This window comes from Molothrus ater, chromosome 3 (assembly GCF_012460135.2).
Source record: "Molothrus ater isolate BHLD 08-10-18 breed brown headed cowbird chromosome 3, BPBGC_Mater_1.1, whole genome shotgun sequence".
NCBI lineage: Eukaryota > Metazoa > Chordata > Aves > Passeriformes > Icteridae > Molothrus > Molothrus ater.
In genome coordinates this window covers 24,437,273-24,462,648 of record NC_050480.2, presented here as the reverse complement: position 1 = coordinate 24,462,648, position 25,376 = coordinate 24,437,273, and the positions used below count along the sequence as shown (strand labels likewise).

The following is a 25,376-nucleotide window of genomic DNA, read 5'->3' as shown; positions in this document are numbered from 1 at the left end:
GGGGATGGAAAGAGTTGGCTTGAACAAACCTGTGAAGCAGCAGTCCTTACCTCTGTCAGAAGACCTTTTTATGATTCTCCTCTGGAAAAAAAAAGTCCAATTAATTTGCAGAAATTAGCTTAGATGTCATTAAAGAAGAGGATTCAGATAATGTTCCATATTTACATAGAAGCCACCAGTTCCAGGTGCTACCAACTGAAGTACAAAGTTTTTTGACACTAATACCAACCTGAGAAGTTTAGATGGGCCAGTTCACTGGAGACTGCAATGCACTGTAGCTTCTGGTATTGCTTTTGTGGGCTATGAGTCCTCCTGCCTAGATTTCAGTTCAATCCTAAGCAGCCTTCTGGTGTTCCAGTGTAAGGACCAATACCTCATGGCTCACTTTCCCCAACTTCTGAGTCTTCTCTCCTCATCCCCTTGTTACCTATTCATCTTTTAAACTCTCATGTAGTTCACCAATTTTCAGTCTTTTGACTATTCAATAGTCTACTATGAAACAGGATGACAGTATCAATGTAGAAATTTAGTTTCCTGCAAAAAGGGTCAAGAGTCACAGAGTTTGTACACAAAGACACTTTAATGCAAATCAAATAGTACTGTTTCATTCTAAGGTGCTCCACATTCTCAAACATCCAACACTGAGCTTCCCAGTTTTACCATTCCATTGAGAAATTCACTTTTAGTCTAAAGAGCAGAAATTTTAAAAGACAATTCTTTAATTTTTACTTTTTTTATTTAATCAATACAGTATTTCAATACCAACTGTTAAATCTTTATGAGCAACAGGAGCATATTCTGCAAATTTGCTGATCACTATATAGTACAACCTCAAAACTCTTATCCAAAACCCATGTATTCCAAAATTAGGTTTCCTCCCTCAACATGCAACATTTGAATAAAAAAGTCCTGACTTACTCCAAAAAAATCCACTATGCAGTTATATAAACTCAGATCTTTTGACAACCCCTCTGGCTTATGAAGACACAGGTTTATATAAAGAAGCTTCAAAAGAAAATGAAAAATGAATATTATTCTGCTGAAATTTCCAAAGGATTCTAACAATTCCATTACCATAGCAGTACATATACATAAAGACACTGTGTCCAGTAATATAGTATTTCTGAAGGACTATAATTGTTCTCTGCAAAAGGCTGTGGCGTGTTATACTGTGACTATATCAGAAACTAGTGTGCAGCCATTCCATTTTATTTAAGCCTTCATAATTAGGAAAGTATCTCTGTTGAAATTATATTTATTAAAAAAAATAAATCTTTAGCTTACTAAAAAAAGTGCACATTATGTAAGTGCAGGCTCCATTTCACCATTTCTACTCCTGTTTGTTCTACATTTCAGTTCCAATTCCCAGTTTTTCATAATATCCTGCAAGGCTTGGACTGCAGAAACAAAGGCTATATTTGCCTTTAATCAAAACACTGGTTTTAAAGATGTTTTCGTCTGACCAACACATTTCAGGCAATCTCAAGTATTTCAAAACATTCTTTACCATCTTACAGAATCAAAAACTCCACCACTAAGCTGGGGCCTTTAAAAAATAATCTGAAAACAGTATACACAATATTTCAAGAAAGCAGAGCAGCTATGGAGTTGAAAATGGCAATATACACATTTTAAACATTAAAACAATCCTCCTACTTTCTGCATGAGGCCTCTGGACACAAAGATATTGTGCATTTCACATGTTTTTTTAGTCCCATATTTGTAAGTGGAGAGGCAAATTTTCAGAAGGATTTCTTGTTTAGCTAACAGAAAAATAAATCTCATTGTAAATGCAGCGCTGTTGCTGCCTTGATTCTCTCATATCATGGAAAGTACCAAACTTCTTGTCCTTGCTTACAAGGTTCATGTTTATACTCAGTGTCATTGTTGATGACTGATATATGTTGGCTGGTTTTAAAATAAGTAACTTGGGAAGATTGATAAAGAAGTACAGAGCTCTGATTTGTTGTGGATATACTGTTTCAGTTTACAGAGGAATGTGTCATCTTTGCTCACAGCCAGTGAAAAATATTTTAACTCAACAGAAAGCATGGAATTGCATGATATTGTGATGAGGAGTTTCACAATTCCTACAAAAATTTAAATCATTATGCCCAAACCCAGCAGGAGGAACACAACTTGAGCACATCTTCCATCCACACTCTCAGTTGAAATTCTCAGATAAATCCTGCATCCATCTCTGGAGAACATCTTGAGGGACAGATGAAGAGAGAGCAGGTAAAAGCTAAGGTGCAATGCCTGGTGTGCAGTTTCTCTGTGCCCTGTGGGCAGTGTAGGAGAGAGGATGTCTCCCTGCAGCTGCATGCAGGACAGCTGAAGGACAGAGCAGAAGCTGTTCCAGGTATCTGTCTCCTCCATGCCTTGCCCATCCCAAGGCTGAGCTGTTGCAACCTGGGAAGTGGCTCTGCTGGGCAGAGGTGGAACATTGTATCCAGTGTATCCAGAGGAAGCACCTCAGCTTGGAGCTGCAAGGGATTCTTCCTTTCCTTGGCTATTTGATGCAAAAGATAATGGTATCAGGCAGCTGGCTGCTGACAGGGAGCTGCGTTACCAGTCTCTCTCTCTTCTCAGAGGGAAAGAAGAAAAAATGACTTCACATCTGACTATTACAGATACTAATACTTTTCGTCAAAAGCAGGAACACACAGAGATTCTACAAAATACTGTCTAGACACTGGAGCACACTGGCTAAAAGAAATCATTTGAGTACAGGCTTAATAAGGCAGGGTAAAAAAATCTACCACCTTACAGCTAACAACACTTTGAAAATGAGTCTGCTGTGTGTGATTTCAGTGATGTCTGAGGGAGACAAAGCTCGTTATGTTCATGTTTTTCATACTTTTCAGTCAAACAGATTGCTGAATAATCATGTTCTCTTTATTCTAATGGGTGAGGAAGCTATTATACAGAAGGTGTTTCCATATGTTGCGGTTAATAAAGGCAATTCTTACTAATAAGAGTAGGTTGTCTTCACTCAGCTATCTGATAAAAAGCCCTCCTGTTTAGAGGAAAATGCAGATCCGGTGCCTAGAAGACTTCTAGAGCTGCACATTTCAATGGCTACTGGAAAGTACTGTAGGGTAGATGAATTCCAGGTCTTCTCCAACTGAGTCTGAATCAATGACATTCACTAAAATGTTCAGGGCACTAGGAGCAAGTACTCCATGTCTTCAACCTCTCCTTGTATCCATCCTTTTCTTGCTGGTGAAGGACAGTGGACAAGACCTGGATCCATCTTTATGTAAAATCATCAGAAAGTCCCTTCAAGAGGTCAGAGTGCTTTTTTCTTTGAAGAAGCATCTGGGTCACTGTCTTAGGAGCTCAGAAAATCCTACATGGAGAGTATGGCTAGTTTTAGGCTGAGATCACAGATGCTCTTTCAGACTGAAACAATAAAATGCATGAGGGAAAATAATTTTGGAGGGATCACCCGGAAGTATGAGATGTCACTTACATCCTTGTCTTTCTAACCACAAAGCTGGGTGCATGCCCACAACTGGATGAAAACCTCACATCTGTACTATGCTGTTGGAGCTATCTAGTAAATGAAGAGGAAAAAAAAGTCTTGAAGCTCGTTCCAGTTTGCTATGACGTGTTCAGTGTCTGACCACATCTTTAAAGCCATGTGGAATCCAATCCTATTGAAGGACAACTTGCCTCAGACGATTGATATATCCCAACTAGGTTCACACAGCAGTGCTCCACACTGGATTTCTCTGGATTTCAAAGTAGGGCAGAGATTGTTCACCTGTAAGTACCTGAGTAGAAATAAAAGACCTGCCTCTGTTGCCATTCCCACCTTCAGGGAGACGGACAGTTTCCTACAAGAAGTTACAAAAGGCACATCATCTCTCCATGGTAAGTATCCACCTGTAGCCTTACATTTATGAATTCAAAGCATTCTGCAAGACCTCTTTATGCAGACATATAAAAATGTAGAAATTATTTTGTGGAGAGACATTACTAATAGGAAATAAACTGTTTCTTCATGTCTTCTGGGAATGGTGTTCTGCTGGTTTTCACTATTCAGAATAGGCTTCAAGAAATGCAAAAAATACCCAAAGAAATAGGCAGATGTTTTCAAATACAGAGACAATGGGACCAGTTCCTACACATGCACCTAGTCTGGCTGGATATTTACTGTCACACATAATACTTTCCAGGATTTTAAACACAGCTAATATGGCCAACATTTTCAAAATTGGACACTAATGATGGACATTTCCTAATTCAGTCTAAGTTTCAGAACTGCTGAACTATAGTTCTTGTGGACATTCAGTACAGAAAATCAGATCCAAGGTGACTCAAGCCAATACTGAAAAATATGAACAATCCAAGTTTGCAGTTCTGTTTGAAAATGCAACACCTCAAGGCTAAATCCCATTTTAAAGACACTGTAATGGTTTTGAAAGCTGCATATTTTTTGTTGAGCCACAAGAAGGCATAGACAAATGTGATGGGTGGACTCTGCATCCATTTAGTGGGACCAGTGCAAACAGCCCCTCCCTGACCAGCCAACACTGTTGTCTGGGAATGGAGGGAATCTGGGATAGGCCTGTACAGTGAACCAGAAGTAGCCCTGGCAGAGATGAGGGAAAACAAGGGCTGCTGTTGGATCCTGCCCAGAACACGGAACCCAGCCACAATATGTCCACACAAGGTTTCTGTCACAGAGATGTGGGAAGTCCTGTTATGTCTGCATTCACAATTAGACATGATTTTGATATTATTATGGTGCTGATGCTGTTATATCTTCAGTGTATGATGGGTCCTGGCTCTGTTGGGGCCTGCCTATTGTTCATGAGAGACTTTGTCTTTGCAATGATCGGAGAACAAGGTGTTCTGGAAGCTCTTTTCAGCTGTGACCTGGTGAACTTCTTACGGATTTTTCTGTAAGGAGGAAACGAGGAAAGGAGGGAAGGAAGAGAGAGACAATAGAAGAGATAAATCTCAGTCTTTAACAGAAGACTGCACAAGAGCCAATAACAAACATAACAAATACTCTTACCAGAGCAGGAAGGCTAGTTCATGGAAAAGAGACTTGCAGTCAACAAGAGTCAGCCCTGTCCAGCAACTGATGATTCAGAGTTGTCTGATAATGGTTCATCGAAAAGTGAATTGGTGTTAGATAATACTTGAATAATAATATTTAATTACATGAAATCTTGGGCCAGAATGCCCAGGTAGTGAATCCTCACATGTGATACCGGTAGTGGAATGAAGGGCCACAGAAGAGAGGACCATGTTAGCACCCAATGAACGTGCTACCTCTGTAAAAGTGGGAGCAATTGTTGTTATTTACACTGCACCACTTCCACAGATAACACATGATCCAGAGCTCCAGGCATTTTTACTAGGGCCATTCAGGTGCAGTAAATTAATTTTCACTTTTGACTTTCAGCTGATAAATGAAACATATTAACTCCAGGTGGCCATGTTGTTTGTATTGTAATCCTAAATATCCAAGGATAGTTAATTTTGAAGCATAAATACTTGCTATGTTTCAACTGCTCTGTCTCTTTACTAGTATAAGTCAATAACCAGAATACTGCGGGTATCCAGGGGATGGTATCAGAAAAGGTACACACAGAGTTTGCCAAGAACCATCTTCATTGGCAGAGACCTGAACATTAGATGCTGCTGGAAAATGACCTATTTTCTGAATTTAATGAAGAATCCCAGCCTTTGTTTCAGTAGTTTTACAAATTATAGGGATTTTGAGCTTATGGAAATGAATTAAAGCAAACTGAGGCCTCTAACACTTAATGAGACCAGGCTTTCTAATTCAGACTTTTTGACTTGAAAATGTGACCTACAAACTACAGGGTGATGAGGTGCCTACCTGCATCAAGGTTCTGAGATGGTAACTCAAGGAGTGGTTTTTCCCTTTCATCTAAGTGGGCTGTTAGCTCTGAAACTGAAAAATGGTGGCACATGACATTGAAAATACATGATCAGCTGTAAATAAATGCTATTGAATTCTAAAATAGCAATTGGTATATTAAATTTCAAACATTAGTTTGTTACTAGTGAGTTACAGGTTGAGTGGTGCCCAGGGATGTAAGCTTCCATGTTAACTGGGACACAGAAGAGAACATAAGGGGGAAAAAAAAAACCAAACATGCAAAAAGCAGAAGAATATACTCTGCTATTAGAAGTTAAAGGGAGCCTGAAAAATACATCTGTTTTGGTTAATATATCTTAAAGGTTCAGAGATGTATTCCATTTTGAAAGAAGGATGTCTTCATGTCCTGGAATACCACATTAGGCTTTAGCACCATTCAGCAATACGCAAAACAGAAGAAAAGAAAAGGGATCACCATAAATTTCAGTTTCAGCTTTTCACACAATCCCACTGAGGAAAAAAAAAACTTATTGCTTGAGTATTTGTTTTATATGGTCATCTTAAATTAGGCAAAAAAAGATACTTAATCGATTGCAAAGATATTGCATACCTTCCAGAATGGTAAAAGCATAGAAATATAATCTTAGACTGGCAGAAATGTGTCTATCTAAATTAATGAGATAGCCAGGCTTAATGAATTCATGTGAATAGACAATAGCTATTACCAACACTAATCACTAAGGGGGACCATCTCCACAAAACCTTACAGAAGTATTTGTTTGCAAAACTTTATTTACGGAAGGAATGTGGTCATTAATCATTTGAGAAGTGCAAGGTTCAAATAATATCAGATTATTGCTTACCCTTCTGAATTTTTAATAAGGCAACTTTATAAACTGCCTAGAGGTTCCTGCTTATGAAAGTAATTTGCAGCTGACACTACATGTAAGGACAGTAAAGGATTTGAGATTACAATTTGTCATTATTTTGTATGGACAGTAAAGTGAAAGATACAGGTATTCCCATTAACCACTGGTTCAAAACCAACACAAAGAAAGGCAGAACAAGAAGGTCATCACATTATTATATCAAGCAAGCCACAAACAGAGGAAACAAGAAACTAGCTCCATATACTCTGTCAGAAAAAACTAATCTGCCAGGCACTCTTAAAAGGCAATCCAGCACTTCTGCTTAAACAGGATTGCGAAAATGCTTCCAGAAATTAGCTTTCTGGGATACAGCCTTTCAGAAATAAAACTGGAAGAATGGAAATTTCCACTGACTGCATTACATGTTATATTTAAACAATCATTTCTTAAAAGCCAAAACTGTTCTTTTTACTGAAAAAATTATAGAAGGTAGAATCTTTACACTGAAGAATTTAGCATCTAAATACAGTCTAGCCTTTTGAGACACATTCATCAGGTTTCACAATTCTTCAGAGTCTTTTTAACACTTAAACATGCAGGTTGCAATAATAGCTGACAAAAGACAGGATATTCAAAGATAAAATTGTTGTCCCTCTTTCACTCATAGCACTTTGCCCTCCCCCAAAGATACACTGAACTAAGGGCAGAGTCAATTTTAATGCTCAATTTCCTGTCCCTCTTTCAGTTAATACCAGCCATATGTTTTAATTACATCAAGCTTTTATCTGGCAATGGCAATAAATGGCTTTAATATCTGCATCATTGGTAACATCCTTTGCAGTTGTTAGGACAGATTAATTGCCATTTCCCCTGTTTTTTTTTCTTTGACTTTTGTACTACTTCTTGAAGCATAATGCATTACAGGCTTGAAATGCTAATTCAAAAGTATTTTAAAGCCTTTGCTTTGAATTTCTAGTCTTCTTGAGACCAAACGTGTGAGAATGAGCTAAATATTTAATAGGGAATCAGTATGTAAAGCCCACTGTGCTCATTTTGAGGTAAAATGTGATGCACAGGTGTAATGTAGGAATAATACACATTTTTTATGTCTGCATGACACTTCAATTAGTAACTGCAGATAAAAGTACAAAAGACCCTTGGCACATAGGGAAATGTACATAAGTCTATGTATGGTCTAGATGTATGTAAAGGTCTAGATGAAAACCTAATGATTCTGTTCAAGTTTCATACACAGACTAAAAGCTCATGGGTAGAAATAATAGTTAGGCTGTACAGGGCATTTATGCCATGCTTAAATTTAATCGAGTGAGTCCTTATAATTAACCAACCCTTTCTCAGGATCCAAGTGTGTTCCATGTAACTCACCATCTGCTGAAGTGAAGCACAATCCTATATAATCTATTCTGTCCAGATTTCTCAGGAATAGGATAACTGGGAGCAAAATTTCACATTTGCAAAAGCTGACTCAAAGTTCCCTTCTCTAATTCTGCCACACACTACAACAGCATCAATTTTTAAACTTGAGTCGAATAAAGAGAGGCCTCCAACTGGCATTAGTCAAGTCTGTGTTTTCAAGCCTTTTCTAGTAGGACTGGAAGGCATTGCCTGCTTTAAGTTTGTTGATACAGACTGTTACTGTGTGCTATATATAAACTGTTGTGCATCCATGTTGCCTCCTCTGCATTGGATTCAAGAGTTGTGATGACTACACTGACTTTGGTCTTATCAACTGTACCAACAGCACTTAAGAAGCAATATTAAATAAATACAAGTTATGCAAGAAGTTATACAGTGAAAGAAATTCATTGCATGCAAATGCCTGCTGATATTTCAGTAGATGACAAACCTTGTTTTGAAAGAAACCTTTTCCTAGGAAGAGGAATTGCCCTCAACATACATGCACTTGTGAGATGTCCTTAACTCTTCTTAAATACCAAGGTCCAGAATTGCTTTTGGTGCTCTGTTTCCACTAAAAATACTCTAATGATCTAATACAAACCTGGCTACAGAGTCTGAAGCTCAAGGACACAGTTTTGTTTTCCTCACTCTCCCTAAATTAGTTTGATATTTTTGACTGAGTCTTTTTTAGACTGATATGTAAGGACTGGTGCTGTGGAAATGTATTGTTATCCAATTGCTGGTAGCACAAGGAACACCCCCAGGTCAGCAGCAGGCATAAGAAAACTGATTTCCTGCACAATCATAGTTGAAATTCCATATAATCTCTCCACTGGGGTGAAGTACTCTGCTACAACTTTCCAAGTGTAAACAGCAACATAAATGTGCTAGATGCATAAATACTGCCAACACTGGCAGAATTTTGTGTTCTGGCACAAATTATGTGTGAAACTTGCAATCAGTCTAACCACAGAGCCATTCAGAAAGAAAACAAGGCTAAAAAAATAAGAAAAAAACCCCTGTATTCTAGAGAAATGTTTGTGAAGTTGCTGCTGCTCCAAGGCAATATAAATTTTGTGCAATGTAAATTTTCATTTTCAAAGTGCAAATTCATGGCCACTTAGAAAAAACAACTATTTAAAAGAGCAACCATAATTTCTTCGTGGTAATTAGATTAAATAATCATTTATTTCTCTAAGGGCTTCTTTTATCCAGAGGTATATTTTAACTATTCAGTGAATTAAATTACAGGAAGGGGTACTATCCTAGAAACCTGATAGGCTTTTTATTCATTTCAAGAGGTTTTAAACATAGTGAAATGCCAAAATGTGTGCAGTGCTGCCTGCTGAAAGAGAATTTAACTGGGATGAAGCTGTAGGCACAGATCCTTAGAAACCTGATATGTTACTGACTGAAGGACTCACAGCACTTCCTACATTTCTACCTGTGTGCAAATGAGAAGTATTTTATTTAACTCTTTGGCTTGCTGCTTTAGATTTTCTTTTCTCCCTCAACACTTTCAGGATGAAGCTTTCCCATATTGCCTTAAAATTTTAATTGAACCTCAACATGACAGAAATGAGTTAAAAATAGTTTTGGAAGGCAGAAGTGGGTTGACACTGATACACCTTTTAAAAATAAGGGCCTTAGGAAATGTTAATTTATAAAAACAAAAGGAAAGGCTTTAATAAGCATGGGACTACTGGAAAGCTGTTGCCATGAGCCACATAGCTGCATTATAAAACCCATACAGATGGCAGATAGAGTGATATAACCTTTATGAGATTAAAGAGGTGCTGCTGTAGACATGACAACATTATTTAAATCTTTTAAGAGCTTATCTTATTTTTCTCCTCCTAGCAAGGAAATGTTTTCCTTTGCTAGTGTTTATCTTCCAATATTTTATCAATATTTATGGAACAAGACTGTTCTCTATGAACAACAACTCTTAGACACATCAGTTACAAATTACAGCATCGGATCTTCCTAAGCAGCTTAAGAGAATGTATTTTTTCAAGTACTGCATAACCTTGAGGGCTTCTCTGATGTTTTGTGTTTCAAAGCAACAGCTTATACCTACTATGTATATATAGAAGGCCATTAATAATGGGGTTAAAGCATTTTCTTTATTGGGAGGAGAAATCTCAGGTTAAGGGTTTAAAGCACAGACTTCTTTGACGGTGCTGACCTACTGCATGGCACAAGCCACCTCTATCTCTTTCTATCTGCTGCTGATTTCAATCAAAATCACCTTGGAGCAGAAACCATCTCTTTATGTGCATTTCCAGAGTGCCTAGAACAACAGGTTGATCTACTATTGAAATATCTACTGTGGAAATTATTTCTATACAGTTTAATTGCAAAGAACTGTCATGGCTTTTGGAATAATCAACAAGTTCAATAGATTTTTCCATATTTTCTTTTCCCCTGAAAATATTTAATTAATATTCTAAAGTGGTTAGTAGAGAAAGAATTAAAGAAACATAAAGTCTTACTCTCAGCACCACTATTCATTTTTCAGTTGAATGCTGGAACTGAAAAACCTTCTAGCCCCTAAGAAACATTTTGAAGAGATGCAATCATACACTGGTCGTCGCATGATGAATAAATCTCCATCCCAACAATCAGCAGTGAGATTGTCCTCACAGTTCAGCAGTGAGCTTGGTATTTAGCACCAAGAGGCTAAGGTTACTTACTGCTGAGACAACAAAGGTGGCACATCAGTTTGGGCGCAAGGCTGGCTTCTCACAAAAGCCAGCAGCACAGAGGCCCTACCAGGGGTAGAAAGAGTTAGAAAACTCCATGATCTAGTTGGTAGGGATGATGGACACCACAGAGTGAACATGGACTTGCCCTGAGTTTTGAGCTTACAAAGCTCAGCAGGGACAGCACCTCACACACAGCAGTGATGATGGCAGAGCCATGCACAGAGCTGTGCTCCTCAAACAGTCCTTCTCTCAAGGAAGGGAGAAAAGCCTCTCTTTGAATTCATGGCATTTCACCAGCATCCAACTTTGTAGAGTGGAATAGAACTACTAAGTCCTAGCAAAGGAAGCTTGATGGAATGGGTAAAAAAGTAAATTATTCATACTCCTTCAAACAAAGCAATGGCTCAGGCTACAACAGAGTTGTAACCTGAGCTACAGGACAGCTGCTCTGCACTTTATCTGAAATTCATTAGCCTCCCCTTAGCTACCTTACCCTGCAGAGCCTGCAAGGCAGGAAGTCTGCTTTATCTAGTAAAGAGTTGCTTAATCTCTCCTCCCTGGGAGGGAACACACAAGTTCACTGCAGATGTGTCAATACACTCTGGGAATCCAGGGAGCCAGAAATCCTTCCACAGCTCACAGGCACAAACACCAGCAGATTTCAAGGCAAATCCTTTATTTTTCCTAACTATATCAGCAGGGTGAAGATGAATTCCTACTCTACCAAGAAGAATTTTCAAAACCATCTATTCATTCTGCAGCAGGATGGCCATTCTGTATATTGATTAAACATCATCTGCTCTGAGATGAAAAATTTACCCACCTGGCAGCATATAATTTTTCCTGAGACAAGCAAGAACCTAAATTGAAGGTGCACCAGAGCAAGCTGGCTAACAGCTTGCTCACAATGTTGTTCTCAACTACTCCCCAAACATCTTGCATATTAATTCACAATTCCAGCATTATCCCAGACTCTAAGATGACAAAAAGGTACAGTACATACAACTTCTGTTTCTGGCCTTGAGCTACAAATATTAAGTGCCATTTCCCCAGCAACATTAAATACTGCATGGAAAACTTTTAAAAATATTGTGTCAACTAAATATGCTTATTTAAGTTGAAGATAACAGAAAACTCCCTATTATATTTTTCATAGGAAAAAAAAATTGATATTATACTTGTACAATATTATTAGTATTTTTCTGTCTTTCTTTTCTTACCTTGCTTATTTAATGAAGTTTTTGGCCTGAACACTGTGATTTGCAATATTACAGCTTATAATATTACCTGAGGCTCAAAAAGATTGACAATATGCTTCCATTTTATCAATTATGCATACACTTCTCCTGGAATAACATATGTACCAATAGGGTATAGTTGGAGGAGGTTCTTGGCATCCTGGATACTTGCTATTAAGCAAGGGCTGAAAAATAAAAATTATTCAGTCTTACCAGAAACAGTTGGAGAGCCAAATTTCCCTCACAAGCCCATCCCCTGGGGCATTTCTTCACACCATCAACCTCTTGCATAATCAGCATTTCTCTACACACAGAAGCTCCAGTGCAGAATATGGATTAGAAATCTGTAATGTGACTTCGACAGAAGAAAGCTTTGCCACAGAATGATTTGATGCTGATCTCTAAGGTCATTTTCATGTCAAAGGTTGAAGATTTTTTAAATTTTTTAAAAATATTTATGTGACCAAAGGTCTATTCAAGTTCATTTTCTGCCACTCATCCTGCTCTCCATATTTGTGGCCAGCACTTTTCACATCAGTATTTCATAGTTCTTGTTGGACTGGCTAATTAAAAACTGGACATCATCCTAAAGAGTAGGTGTACACCAATATCAGTCAAGCTCACAGATAAAATGGTGGAGCTAGAGAAAGGCTGAATAAATTACTTGTCTGGTGTCTCACAAGAGGCAACCTCAGAATTTTAAAGTTTGGATCTGTATTTTCTTTACAAGAAAAACACTTGAATAGTATTTTGTCAAGTAAATGTTTTAGCCTCTACTCATAGCACAAGTTACAAAAACAGACAGTCGAATCTCCTTAGATGTTTGACAAGAGCTGTTTTTTCTCTGTGATTGACTTTCACAGTCACAGTCAATATGCTCTCCATGGTATTTTATATTTAAAATGCCTATGTAGTTACTTATGCAAGCTTTTTTCACAAAAAAGAGACCAACTAACACTTGTTTTTCCACAGCCTTACCTATATTTATGCCAGAGGGTCATGAGTTTAAAAAAAACCCAAATTGTCAGGGAAGGTACTGAGAATGAATGATTAAATACATACAATGAAATATGGACTAATTCAGAATTAAATCCTCTATCTGTAATTTGAAATGAAAACTCTGATAGAAGACAACTTAGAAATTAAATTTAGTGGGCAGTTCTGTGTGAATTTTAAGACTGTGAGGATCACTGACACTGTATTTTTGAACATACTCACCACAGTACAATTTTATAATCTTTTTTGCTATTTAACTTTAGCAACAATGTGTTCACCGCAGGACTTACATGGTTTCCCTGCCTACATGTACATTATTGCTGTGTATTTCTCTGCCTTTAGATGAAATAATTCTTAACTCTGTGTCCAGCTTCTATGAGTTATTGCTCACATAGCACAGGAATCATAAAAAGTGAAAAATATATCTGAACAGTGATATTGAACAGTATTTGAGGATTACAATCATCAATATCTAAGATCTAATGTGAGAAACTAACAGGGTTTATGCATAGGAATGGTGAGAGTGGACTAATTTTAGCCCTAAGCTGATGTTACTCTAGCCTCACTATAGGTAACAATTGTATAATTAATGTTATCTCTATCTTTACTTTGATATTAAGCATGTTGGTCTAACAAGTTTGCATTTTTATTTTGCTTTGTTTCCCAGAGCTTTGCCAGAGAAATTGGCTTCCCATACAAAGATGCTTATTTATAGAAAAATTTCTTCTTGTTCAAAACCAAATTGGTTTTAACTCCCACAATAGAAGGCAGCCAAATATTACAAGATGACACATTCCCACTGAGTATGTGGATTTAGGAAAAAGCTAAGCAGCAAGCTAACAAAAAGCTAAGCCCTAAGACTTTCAGTTAAAACGTTCGATAAGGAGGATTGGATTCAGCTACATCAAATCCTCTGTGCAAACACAAAAAACAGCTTCTGAAAAAAAAAACCTTTTGAAACCTTGCCAACCATACTGCAGGAAACTCTAAATTTGTCAAAAACCATAAGAAAACAGGTTAAAAGAACAGGTTAAAGATGCATGGCATCCCAATCTAACCTCAGACATACAGGGTGTATTGGAGGCTACGTGATGCACTCTAGCTGATGGACTGAGCTCAGGATTGGATTTAAGGGCTTTGCTGAATTAGGTCTGGAAGGTCCAGCAAAGAAAACAAGGTTTTTGGAAAAGTCAAGTGCTTATATAGGAGCTTCCTTAATGTATTTATCGTCCCTGTATTTCATATAAGTTATTGAGGTTTTCTTTCCCTCCTAAGTTTCCAAAAAGAACAAAAGTTTACAAAAAGGCTTATTTTGGAAATTGTATTTCCCTTCCCAAATATAAAATTTTCTGGCTATTTCTGCACCTACTGTATGAATGTGAGAGAACATTTGTCAACAGCAGTGGAGAAGACTGCAAGTGGCTGAGTGACCCTTCTAAACATGCCTTTGTTTTTTAGCTGAGCCATGTGAATTAGCCACATTCAAGCTCTGACCTAAGATGCAATTACAAAGCAAACTTTGGTATCTAAGCCCCCCTGGAGAGGCAGCATATTTGAATTTCTGCTCACAACAGGGCAGGATCATTTCACAAGAGCCAAAGGTGTGACTTTTCAGGCAGCAGTAACTAGGTCATTTACAGCCATCTGTTCCCAGCCTCAGCCTCCCTGTGGTCATCACCAAAGCTCTGTGCTAATTAATTTTCACCTGCTAATCAGTGCAGACAGCCCTGAAACCAACAAATCATCCAGGTTCAGTCAACAGCTTCTGGATTCCTGTGGGTGGCATTTCCATGAGACTTCATTACCAATAAAAGTAAAGAGTTTCCTCTGAAAGAAGATCCCCTCCAAGGCTTCTGACCTGCTCCATGTGGAGCAGTGCTCTGGAAGAACGAGAAGGCTTCATCTGATTCTTCAGAACAGGTGTTACCTGTACTTTGCCTCCAAATCTTCAAGCAAGCACTTAAGCACCTTCTCAATTTTGTGTCTGAGGAGTTAGGTATATAAATGCTTGGAGATACAGACTTAAAAGACCTGACTGACATGTCATGGGAGGTCTGTGAGGAAGCAGGGAACTGGATCATGGTTTTCCAAGTCCTAGGCAAGCACTCCAAACACTGCAACATCCTTCCACAGCCATGTGGCTTCAAACAGGGTAAGCAGCTTACTGCAGTGCCACTGAAACTCCATTTAAACAGTGAGAAGATTAATCCACAGCTCCAAACCAGAATTGGATTGTATTCCATGTGCTCTGAAGACTGATAAAGCAAACCCCACAACAGTCTGTGTTTTTCAAACCTCCCAGCTCTGTCCAATGGCACAACTTACACTGAGCTCTGAGGCATTTTTGTAAACATGTTTTCCTTGTATATAGCCATGATTCCCTAAGTTAAAAAAATATTCACATTCTTCAAATGAGTTGTTTTAGTTCCATGGAATGAACCTGCTTTTAAAAACAAACATTTGCATTATCACAATAGTGCTACTTTGATTTAGTAGGTACTATAAAGGGTCCAACAGGAACAAATTACTGAAAGAAAAAAATGCCTTTAGACCCGTGAAACCTGCTCAATGAGAAATGAATGGTAAGAGATTATGATCTAGTTTCTATACTGCTGCTTGTGATTCCATACCACAGTACCTCAGCTGGGACTCAGAAAAGTATGAATTTATAAGATGTGAACAGTGCACAGCATTCATGAATAGACCACGTGAAATAAGATCAAAATAACATCTCATAGAAACTATTATGCTCTCTCATGAGCATATAACAGCTTTGAATGGAAGTGAACCAAGTAGGATGGCTCCTAAACTGTAGCAAGGACAATTCTTCCCCAAATTCTTCATACACAGTATTGTCACAGAGACTGGAGAGAGCTGTCAGTTCACCTGGACTCAGACATGGTCAATCAATAAGATATTTGCAATCCTATCAGCAGGGATTAAAAAGAATTCTAAGGGATATATTCTGTAATCCCTGCTTTTCAAGATGCATGACAACTATATAATACAACAGAAGTAAAGAAGATGGAAAATTACATCCTTAGAGGCTGATTTGGCTTTTTGTTAGAGAGCTGGTCCATCACATTGTCAGGCTTGCAGCTGATGCTCCAAGAGTGCAGCCAGGCATCTTCTTGCAGCTGGTTCAGGACTGGGGTCTAAAGGCCATGGTGCCATGCAGGTAAGAAATGAAAATACACAATGCCCAGGATCCAAGTGTGGTGTAGTTCAAAACCAGGATCAAATCAAAGTGCCTCATCTTTACAAAAAGCAAAGGCCAAAAATACCTTTTTTTCTTTTGGCACACAATTTTTTTTTTTTGCACAGTTGGGGCCAACTGGAAAAGAAAGAGTAAACATACCCATGGACATTTGTGTGATAGGAATTGTACGTGTGAAGAGGAAGAAGGAGCAGAACAGTTAGCACTGGAACTCTGGCTCAGATGTAGAGCTGCAGCTCTGCAGTGTGTATCAGACCCCAGGCACCAAAGCCTTACTCCTCCAGTTTTCCCTTTTCTCCTGGCAACGTGCTGCAACTCAAGCACTGTGCATGGCCTTGCCTAAGCCTGGATTAAAACACGTGTGGGAGAGACAGGGGGCAGGGGCAGGTCACCCACAGCTCTTAACTCGGGCTTTGGTTCCAGCAGGCTTTCAGTTTGTGTTTCCAGGTACAGGCTGGGTTTTCCATGGATAAAACTGCACTGCAGAGAGGGCCAGCAGCACGTGCAGGAGCACGAAGGGTGATGAGCACCAGCATGGCTCTCCCCCACTTCTGCATGAGAAGCAGACCACTGACAGCACAGCAAGACTCAACATTCTGCAGAAGCTGGTTGTCAGCCTCACATTCTCTTCTTTCTCAACATGCAACTTTGGATTTTAAGCTTTTTTTTGTGTGTGCTATGAGACATGCATAAATAAAAAATGAGTGGTACCAGGTAATTATCACAGCAGTTGTGATATCCTTACATAGCACCTCAACAAATCAAGGGAAGATTTTGCCTTTTGGAGACAAAACATGAAGTGAGGGATAAGAAAATTGCCTATATAATGCTGCCACAGGGATGCCTCTCAAACCATTTTATCAGCAAAAAAAGGAAGCCATGTCTGCTGGTACCAGCTAAAGATCACGTTGTAATTTTAGCAGTTGCAGTTAACTCATTCCCAATGGAGTTGCACTTACCGTGAGAAGGTTTCTAACTGCTTCAGCACTGAAAGGAAACAAGCATTGAGTCATTCAACTGCAGAGCTATATGCAAATATGCTTTTTGGCCCATGAAGGGAAAGCACATAGAATCCGCTGCTATAGCGCAGGCAGCCAAACATTTCCACACATTTCTTATAATGCAAATGCTGAAAAAAAAATTAATTCATTTACCAGCCAGTGTTTTAGCTGTCCCTACACAAGTGTGATCATTGGCATGCACATGCACTCTGCTAGGGACAGAGTGTGTGTATAGGAAATAGAGGCACACTGCATACCTAGAATTGGTGAGAAAAGTTTTTGTCAACAGATATATTCCCCTTGTCATTGAATGGTTCAACAGTAATATTATTCATTTGACTCAAAGGTTATGTTTATATCATATATAACTCAATATATATTAAGCCAATATATTACATCTTACTAAGGTTCTAAAGACCATGATGATCAACTTTTTCAATTATTAATTCCCAGAACAGTAATTCTGTATAAAGAATTTAATTCCTCACAAATAGTAATTTTCTCTGTTGACCTCTGTTGGGCCTACAATAGAACCCACATCACCCAAAAATCTTCCTTATAGCAAAGATGATTTAGTACAAAGAAATGAAAAAAATGCTTTATAATTAGGAGAATACTGGCTTATCCTAAAGCATGCACGTAGTGCTAGGAGAATCCCAGCAACTAATATCTAAGGATATTAAAAAAAACTAAGGGCACTCTTCTGTGAGTAGTGATAAACACGAGGCTCTTTAAAGAGTGATTTTTTCAATGAATTGTGTAAACAGATTTGCACTTCAGAATAAAATCTTGAGCAAGTTATTTTACAGTAGAGAATGAGAATTTCTTTTTCATTTGAAAAGGATACAAATAAAGAAAAATACAAAAATATTAAATCCAGTGAAGGTCAATAAAATTACGATGTAATGTCAAAAGGTAAGTGTTCTCAAACTGCCATGTGGCTTTTTGTCTAGATTAATCCCTGCTGTGAGCCCATGCCTATGAGGGGCAGGGAAATCCAATGGGAGCTGGTCTCACACAGGCATCAGGGAGGGTTTGGAATGAAGAGTGCAGGTTGTCACCAGAGATGAAACAGCAGAACTGGGCACCTCTGCATTCAGTGGCAAAATTCACTGAGCATGCTGACAGTATTCAGAAGGACATCCACATACAGACATGACAAAACTCATGAGGGTGATCCCTTCAAGGCTCTAACATGTAAGTGTTCTCAAACTGCCATGTGGCTTTTTGTCTAGATTAATCCCTGCTGTGAGCCCATGCCTATGAGGGGCAGGGAAATCCAATGGGAGCTGGTCTCACACAGGCATCAGGGAGGGTTTGGAATGAAGAGTGCAGGTTGTCACCAGAGATGAAACAGCAGAACTGGGCACCTCTGCATTCAGTGGCAAAATTCACTGAGCATGCTGACAGTATTCAGAAGGACATCCACATACAGACATGACAAAACTCATGAGGGTGATCCCTTCAAGGCTCTAACATGCAGACAGATGGAAAACCCTGTCTGTCCCCCAGAGTGGCTGTGGGCTGCAAGGACTGGGGCTCAGCACTGTGTTAGTGTGCAGCCAGCTCTGCAGGGGCAATCGGGCTGGGAAGGAGGGAAACACAAATGGGAATTCTGCTGCCATTTTTCCCCAGATGTGCAGAAACTGATAAACAGTGGGGGAGGAAATGGCTTCCAAATAGCTACAGCTTAAAAACAAAGCTGAAATGTATGAGGATGTGCATTACAACTGATATAAAATACATTCCTGTTCTACTCAGAAGGGCAGATTAGCACCCAAAAATATGTTCAACTTCAGATGTAAACTCCAGTCCTTGTGTTTCCATGATACACAAGCTCACAGTAATTTTTAAGAATACCTGCAGGCATTGTTGAACTGTGGCCTGAGTGTAGAGAGAAAGGCACTGCCCTAAAATTCCAGGGTAACTCCAAGGGTTACCATGGAAAGCTTAGGTGATATATATAATTCCCATGGTTATTTTCACTGCTCTTAATATTTCACATCCATTGCTAGAAATATCTCGAATATGTGAGCAATCAGATACAGAAGAGTTAACTTTACAGAAATAATACTGCTGCTTAAATTCAGAAAGTAAAGGGTGATTATTAAAAAGTTAATATTACTAAAATGTCTTCTAAAATGGAGTGATAAATAAATATTTAATAAATATTTAATAAAGATAGATATTTATAGATAAATAGATATAAATAGATAATATATATTTACCTTATATAGGATATTTATAGATAATGATATAATAATAATAATATTTATAGATAACAATAGATATTTACCTTATCTATTGATAAATAATAAAATTGAGAATTCTCATGTGCATCTTGGGTTTGATTAGCATGAAATAGACTGGTACCTCCTCTTTCAGTCCAGGAGCAATATTATTTCTCTTTTTTTTTCCTCCACAAATATCAACAGTCTATTATTGGCTTTTTAAGCTAAATTTCTGTGAAAATTTACCCTCTAGACTCCTTACTTGATATTTTATAGAAATGTGCATCTTAAGCATTAATTCACTAGACAAAAAAAAATTTTTGGACAGAGAAATGAAAATTATTGTGGACTGTTGCAAACGGTACTGAAAAATAATTCCTTTCTTTCAGGCTGCAATTACACTGAAAAATATTTTTCCTTTTGCTATAATTAGCATGTGTCTCTCTCATATGTATTTTTAATGAACAAATTCACATGATAAAACAGACTGGATCCTGATGGAGCACAAAAAAGTTCCCTAAAGAACCAGTTGTGACCTTAGATAGGGTGATTATTTCTGACCTGAGTGTTCAGAACATGTTCAGAACCTAATAGCTGCTCCCTAGCAGCTCATTCTTATTTGTTGCTTTTTTGGGGTTTTTTTTTCATTCTGTGTCAGGGCTGGGTAAATTTTGTGCTGCTTTTTCAAACTTCTCCTCCCTAGTCATCTCTTCCCATTGTAATTATATTGCATCCAACTTGGCTTTTCAACTTTGTCCTGGCAGTGCTGAGCTGTGTTCTCCTATCACAGGACAGGCTGCCTGGCAGGGACTGCTGTCTGTCTCCAGCTGCCCTCAAAGAACAGAGTATTTCATTGTTCTCTTGGACATGGGGCATTCCTAGCAGCAGAACCAGGCAGGGCTTTCCACTTGGAGTTCTAAAGGCTGGAGACTTTCAGAGCCCAGAGGAGAGCAAGCTAGCCCAGCTCTAAATAATCTCAGAGTAAAGGTGAAAGGAATCAAAGGAAAAAATTAGAAAGGAGACACATGTGAGGGAAGGAGTCAATGGAGATGGTATGAGGACAGGAAAGTACCAAAAAAAAAAAAAAAAAAGAGAAAATGGAAAAAACGTCTCTGAGAGACAAGGAACAGATCTCATGATGTGAAATAGAGTTTCAAAGACAAAAAGCATTCCCTGCTGTGCTGCTCCTGCACCTGCCAGAGTGATGCAACAGCACATGTTCAGGCACCTCCTTGTTTGAGGAGCATCAGTGAGGTCCAGCTTCCCTGTGTTCCCCATACCAGGAGGTTTCAAGTGTTACTTGAAACTGTTCATTATTTGGAGAAGAGGAGCAGACACAGACCCCTGAGCACTAAACCCTTGTTTGTGCCCCACCCTGGCTGCAGAGCCAGAACCAGCTCTGCTTTCTCCCTGGTCTGGGCACGGGGTCTGCAGCCCTGGGAGTGGGGAGGGGGATTTCCTAGGATGAGAACAAGCAGAGCTATCACAAATGAGTGATTTGCAAAGCCAGGACTCATCCCACTACACTTCAACCACCTGCATTTTAAACATCTAGTCCAGGTAAGTTGTCTGGGCTGCTTTCCAGATCAGTGGAGAGATCACTGCCCATATAAGATTTCTCATCCTTTGACAGGCATTTCTCTATAAGACTGGGAAAAAATTAAATTGGAAATTCTAAAACTTCAAAAGTTAATCAATCTCAGTTTCAGGATCCAATTGCTAGGGATTAGTCTGATATTACTAAAGTCTTTGTATCAAACAACTCAAAATGCCATCAATCTGGGCTGGAATCAGAAGCCTAAGAGCTCATCAGCTCAGCAACCTCTTACCATTCTCTCTGAATTGTTGCATTCCTCATAAAAAAATCCCAAAAGTGCCATAATGAATTATGTTGAAATAACCACCAGATCATCATGTGCTAGTATCTAGTATGTTAACTTTCCTAGCTGAATCTGCCATTAATGGGATTAAATGTGCACATTTTCCATGTTTATCTCTATATTTACATATGTTCTTTCTCTTCTCTCTTTTTATTATTTACATTTTTCTTCAACTACCAGATTTTCTAGGCTTGTGAAATAATCACAGAAGTGAGGAAAGTCTGATGTTACTTGCTGTAATTAAGCAAGATATTAAAGGTTTTTAAATAACAGGCCCTTTAAAAAAAAAACAACAAACCAGACTGTAACTTCTTGTCTTAGTCTGAATTAAATCAAGGAAGGGCCAGACAGGGGAAGACAAGAACAGAATAGAGGAAGCTCCAGAAAAATAGTGACTCTTCCATGATATCAAGCACTTTTGGGGAAAGCAAAAGCTTGTTAAATTTTACCAAATAATCTGTAAATGAAAGGTTGAAGGAGATTATCATCTCAGTTGCTTTTAAAGGAAATCAACTTCTAGCCTGGAAAAGATGCTATCAGCTGTATATTCCTTCACTGTACACTATTTTTCAAGTTCTGAAAATTTCAGAAGATAACCTACATTGTAGATGCATTTATATTTTGCTGGATGGTCAGAGGTGCCCTAAACCTCATTGTATATGAACTAAAATAAGTGAAATTTAAAAGTTCTAATCTTTGCCACAGAGAAGTAGCACTAAGTGTTATTAATGAAATGCTGATAATATTAGTAGATAGAAGATGTAAAGTTTGGCATGTGCCAAGCATGGCTTTCTGCTGTAATGCAACTTCAGATAATAATGTCAAAAACTGTTATTGAAATAGTGGATCAGTAACACGTATGCAGTGAAGCCTCATTCCCTGCTAAGATTTCATTCTTTCTTACCTGGTCTCTTCTGTAGCTATGAAGAAACCATCATCTGAAGCATCAAGCCAATTTTGCCTCTGTCTCTTGATCACTGGAATGGTGCTGGTCTTAATGGCACTTGCACTGGCTTGCAAGGCCTTCCCATTAGTCATGTGGATGTGGGGAGCAGCATGCTGAAATCATAATAAAAGGGAAAGGTGTTTGTCTGAGAATAAGCATAATTCCATTAACAAATTCTGCTGCAAAGGGCAGCCTACACACGTCTGAAAACCTGGCTCATCTTCCTCAATCAGCACCTGGGGGCAAGATAACAACCAACCTGTGCTCATTGACATGTTTCATGCATAGGTTTGAAAGTTGTTTAAAAACTGAATTAACTATTGCTAATGCCATTGTATACAAAAAAGATATTGAAGCATGAGTCAATGCTATGAACTAAGCAATTCAGAAACAGAAAGCCATTGATTTCAGGAGAGAATTAACATTTTCTGAGCAAAAAAACTAAAATCCCAAGCAATGAGATACAAGACCTATTTTTTCATCCAACTATGGCATTAAACTAATTTCAAAAAATGCATATTTCTCACTTTGCAGGTCCTTACTCTGCCTGTTTTTGTTTTTAAATAGAAGTCACTGAATAAGTGGTTTGGTCCTGCTGTTAACCTGAATGGAAGCAGCAAAACAAAGGTTTATATCACCATGTTGATGCCATGGTTCTTAGGTTTACTCACTGGTGTTTATCTAGTTAGAGCTACCTGCAATATATCTGCATTCATTTCACAGCTGATAACATCAAACTGAAAATGATGCATTGATTTTCCACTCAACCTTTACCCGGAGTAATTGTGCAATGAGAGAAAGTACTCAGATCTAACAAGAGAAGCTGCCTTCTTACACATGAGGAGAGTGGAAATGTTTTCTGTAATCATCTGTGGCTAATGTTTTGGAAGAATACACCATGACAAAAAAAATTAATCTTGCAAATCCTAATCTTGTTTCCCACATAATCAATTAGCAGCAGGACTAACAACAATTGGACAGAACCAGTTACGATGGAAGACATTATACAAAGAAGAAAATTTGCTTACTTTATCTCACATGAATTCAACATCATGTTTTCTTAGGTAGAAGTACTATTTTCTTGGTAAAATAACACCAGTGTTCCACATTACTGATAGAATTTTGGTAACATTCCTCAAATGCACCCAATGCTGCACATTCGTGGGAGTAGCCCCTAATTAGGGGAGCAGCACCACAGTTATGAGTAAAGAAGGGACTGGTAGCACCCACAAAACCAGCAGAACAGAGCACAGAACTGATCTCTTAAATCATGTCATAAAAACATAAAATAGCCAGAAAATATAAACAAGGGCATCATTTTTTCTGAACAATTCTTACACTCATATTCAAAGCATTATATTCACATAATGACAAAACCCTGATCCGCGCCATTTGCTCTCTCCAGTAGGACAAATGTTGTGGTGTGAAGCAATATCCTGTTTCACCTTTCCCAGTCCCTCAGGTGTGCCAACCTCTCCCTTCCCCTCCCCCTTGCCCCCTTGCCAAGTGCTGTCCATCAATCTTAACATTCCAGCAAGGGCATCGTCTGGTTGGTGACGTTCAAAAGATGCTTCTCAGCCCTGGGGTCATTGGCCAGTCCAGGTGTCATTGTCCCCTAAGACTGCCCCCCTCCCACCTGGTTGGTGGCACGCCTGTCCCCTCCTTTCCCCCTTTCCCTGGGCTTGAAAAGACACGGGACCATGAGGTCGGGATTCTGTTGGAGCTGTTACCAAGATTCGGAGATCTGTGACCATGGAATAAAACTCTGGATTAACCCTCCAGCAGAATCCGTCTCCTTTTCCTCTTCACCTCACCTAAAGCCTTCCCATTAGAGCTAAAAACTGAATTCCTGCTTGCCTGGACTTGTTCCAAGTGCCAGCTGCAGCATCCAGCCAGCCAGGGGTGTCTCTGAGGTGAAAACACCACAGTTGCCGCCTCTGGTCAAGCAGCAAGGGCCAGAAGAGCCCAGGCACGTTCCACCCGCTAATATTGGGATCACATTCCAATAGACAAATTTTATGCATTGGACAGAAAATTTCCATCTATCCATTATGCTGCTGTGAGTAACTGAGCCATCTCCTCTGTGATTCCTCAGATCTCATGTAACAAAACCAAACAAGAAGAGGAGAAACAAGACATCATATTTGAGTGAGTCACATATAAATCTTTCTTAGACCTAAACTATTTTCCTTTGTCTTAAACCAAAGAAGATTTAGGATGAATTTAATTGTTGCACGTAGGATCATTAATCTATCTTTGTAGCCCTTTAAAAATACTTACTTTTTTCCATTTTTTCAATCAGTGTCTAGACTGCAGTTTGGCTTTCACATATTTTTTCATATTGGCTCTGATGGGGAAAAGTACCTAAAAGACATGCTACTAGAAGTAATTCAGCTGTTATTTAGAGTAAATTCAGGATAAAGTACATAGGTGCTATGAAATTAGAAATTCATTAAGGTTTTTAACTACTGATCTCTTCTTGTACACAGTGGGTGGTGCTCAAAAAGAGAGTAAGGAGTCATGCATGGAAAACATTGCCACACATCAGATTTCCCATTCAATACTTCTATCTGGCAATTTCCTGTGCCATGCACTACAGAGGAGCATTCAAGGGCTCCAATGGTATATTTTTGTTGTGCTTCCCTACTAAATAATGGGTTTAAGGTATCTCATGTAATGATTCAGATCTTTTCCCAGGCTCCTTTCCAATACACCATTGAATGTTTCCTTAAGATAACAAATGCAGGCAAAAAATGTTCAAAAAAGTTACAAAAAGTGTCTTTCCTGTGGCATAAACTCTGAAAAACAGTAAAGCCTGATGGAAAAAGTACTTGTCTTTTCACAACACTTTTTCCCCTGGCAGAGCCAGATATTGCAACTAATTCTGAACTTCTGTTTTTTTCTACTTTTATTAGCCCCTAACCCTCACTCCAGGCAAGAGATAACATTATAGAAAACGACACAAGGCTTACAATATCATCTGCTTTCTGTTGCATCAAATTGGT

The 25,376-nt window shown here is 38.6% G+C and overlaps 1 protein-coding gene across 4 annotated transcripts in view; it reads right to left on the bottom strand.

Annotated features, from left to right (window-relative positions):
* Positions 1–561: 561 nt before the first annotated feature.
* Positions 562–25,376, bottom strand: part of MTA3 (metastasis associated 1 family member 3) — a 138,670-nt gene continuing 113,855 nt past the window's right edge. For 3 of the 4 annotated variants that reach the window (XM_054514259.1, XM_036379972.1, XM_036379971.2), the window contains exons 18-19: positions 22,330–22,484; positions 562–4,911 (exon numbers count right to left, since the gene is read on the bottom strand). In XM_054514259.1, coding sequence (XP_054370234.1) covers positions 4,776–4,911; positions 22,330–22,484 — 291 coding nt within the window. In that variant the 3' untranslated portion in view covers positions 562–4,775. Of the gene's footprint in view, positions 4,912–17,272; positions 17,301–22,329; positions 22,485–25,376 lie in introns of all 4 variants that reach the window. The other variant, XM_036379973.2, reaches the window with a different exon arrangement.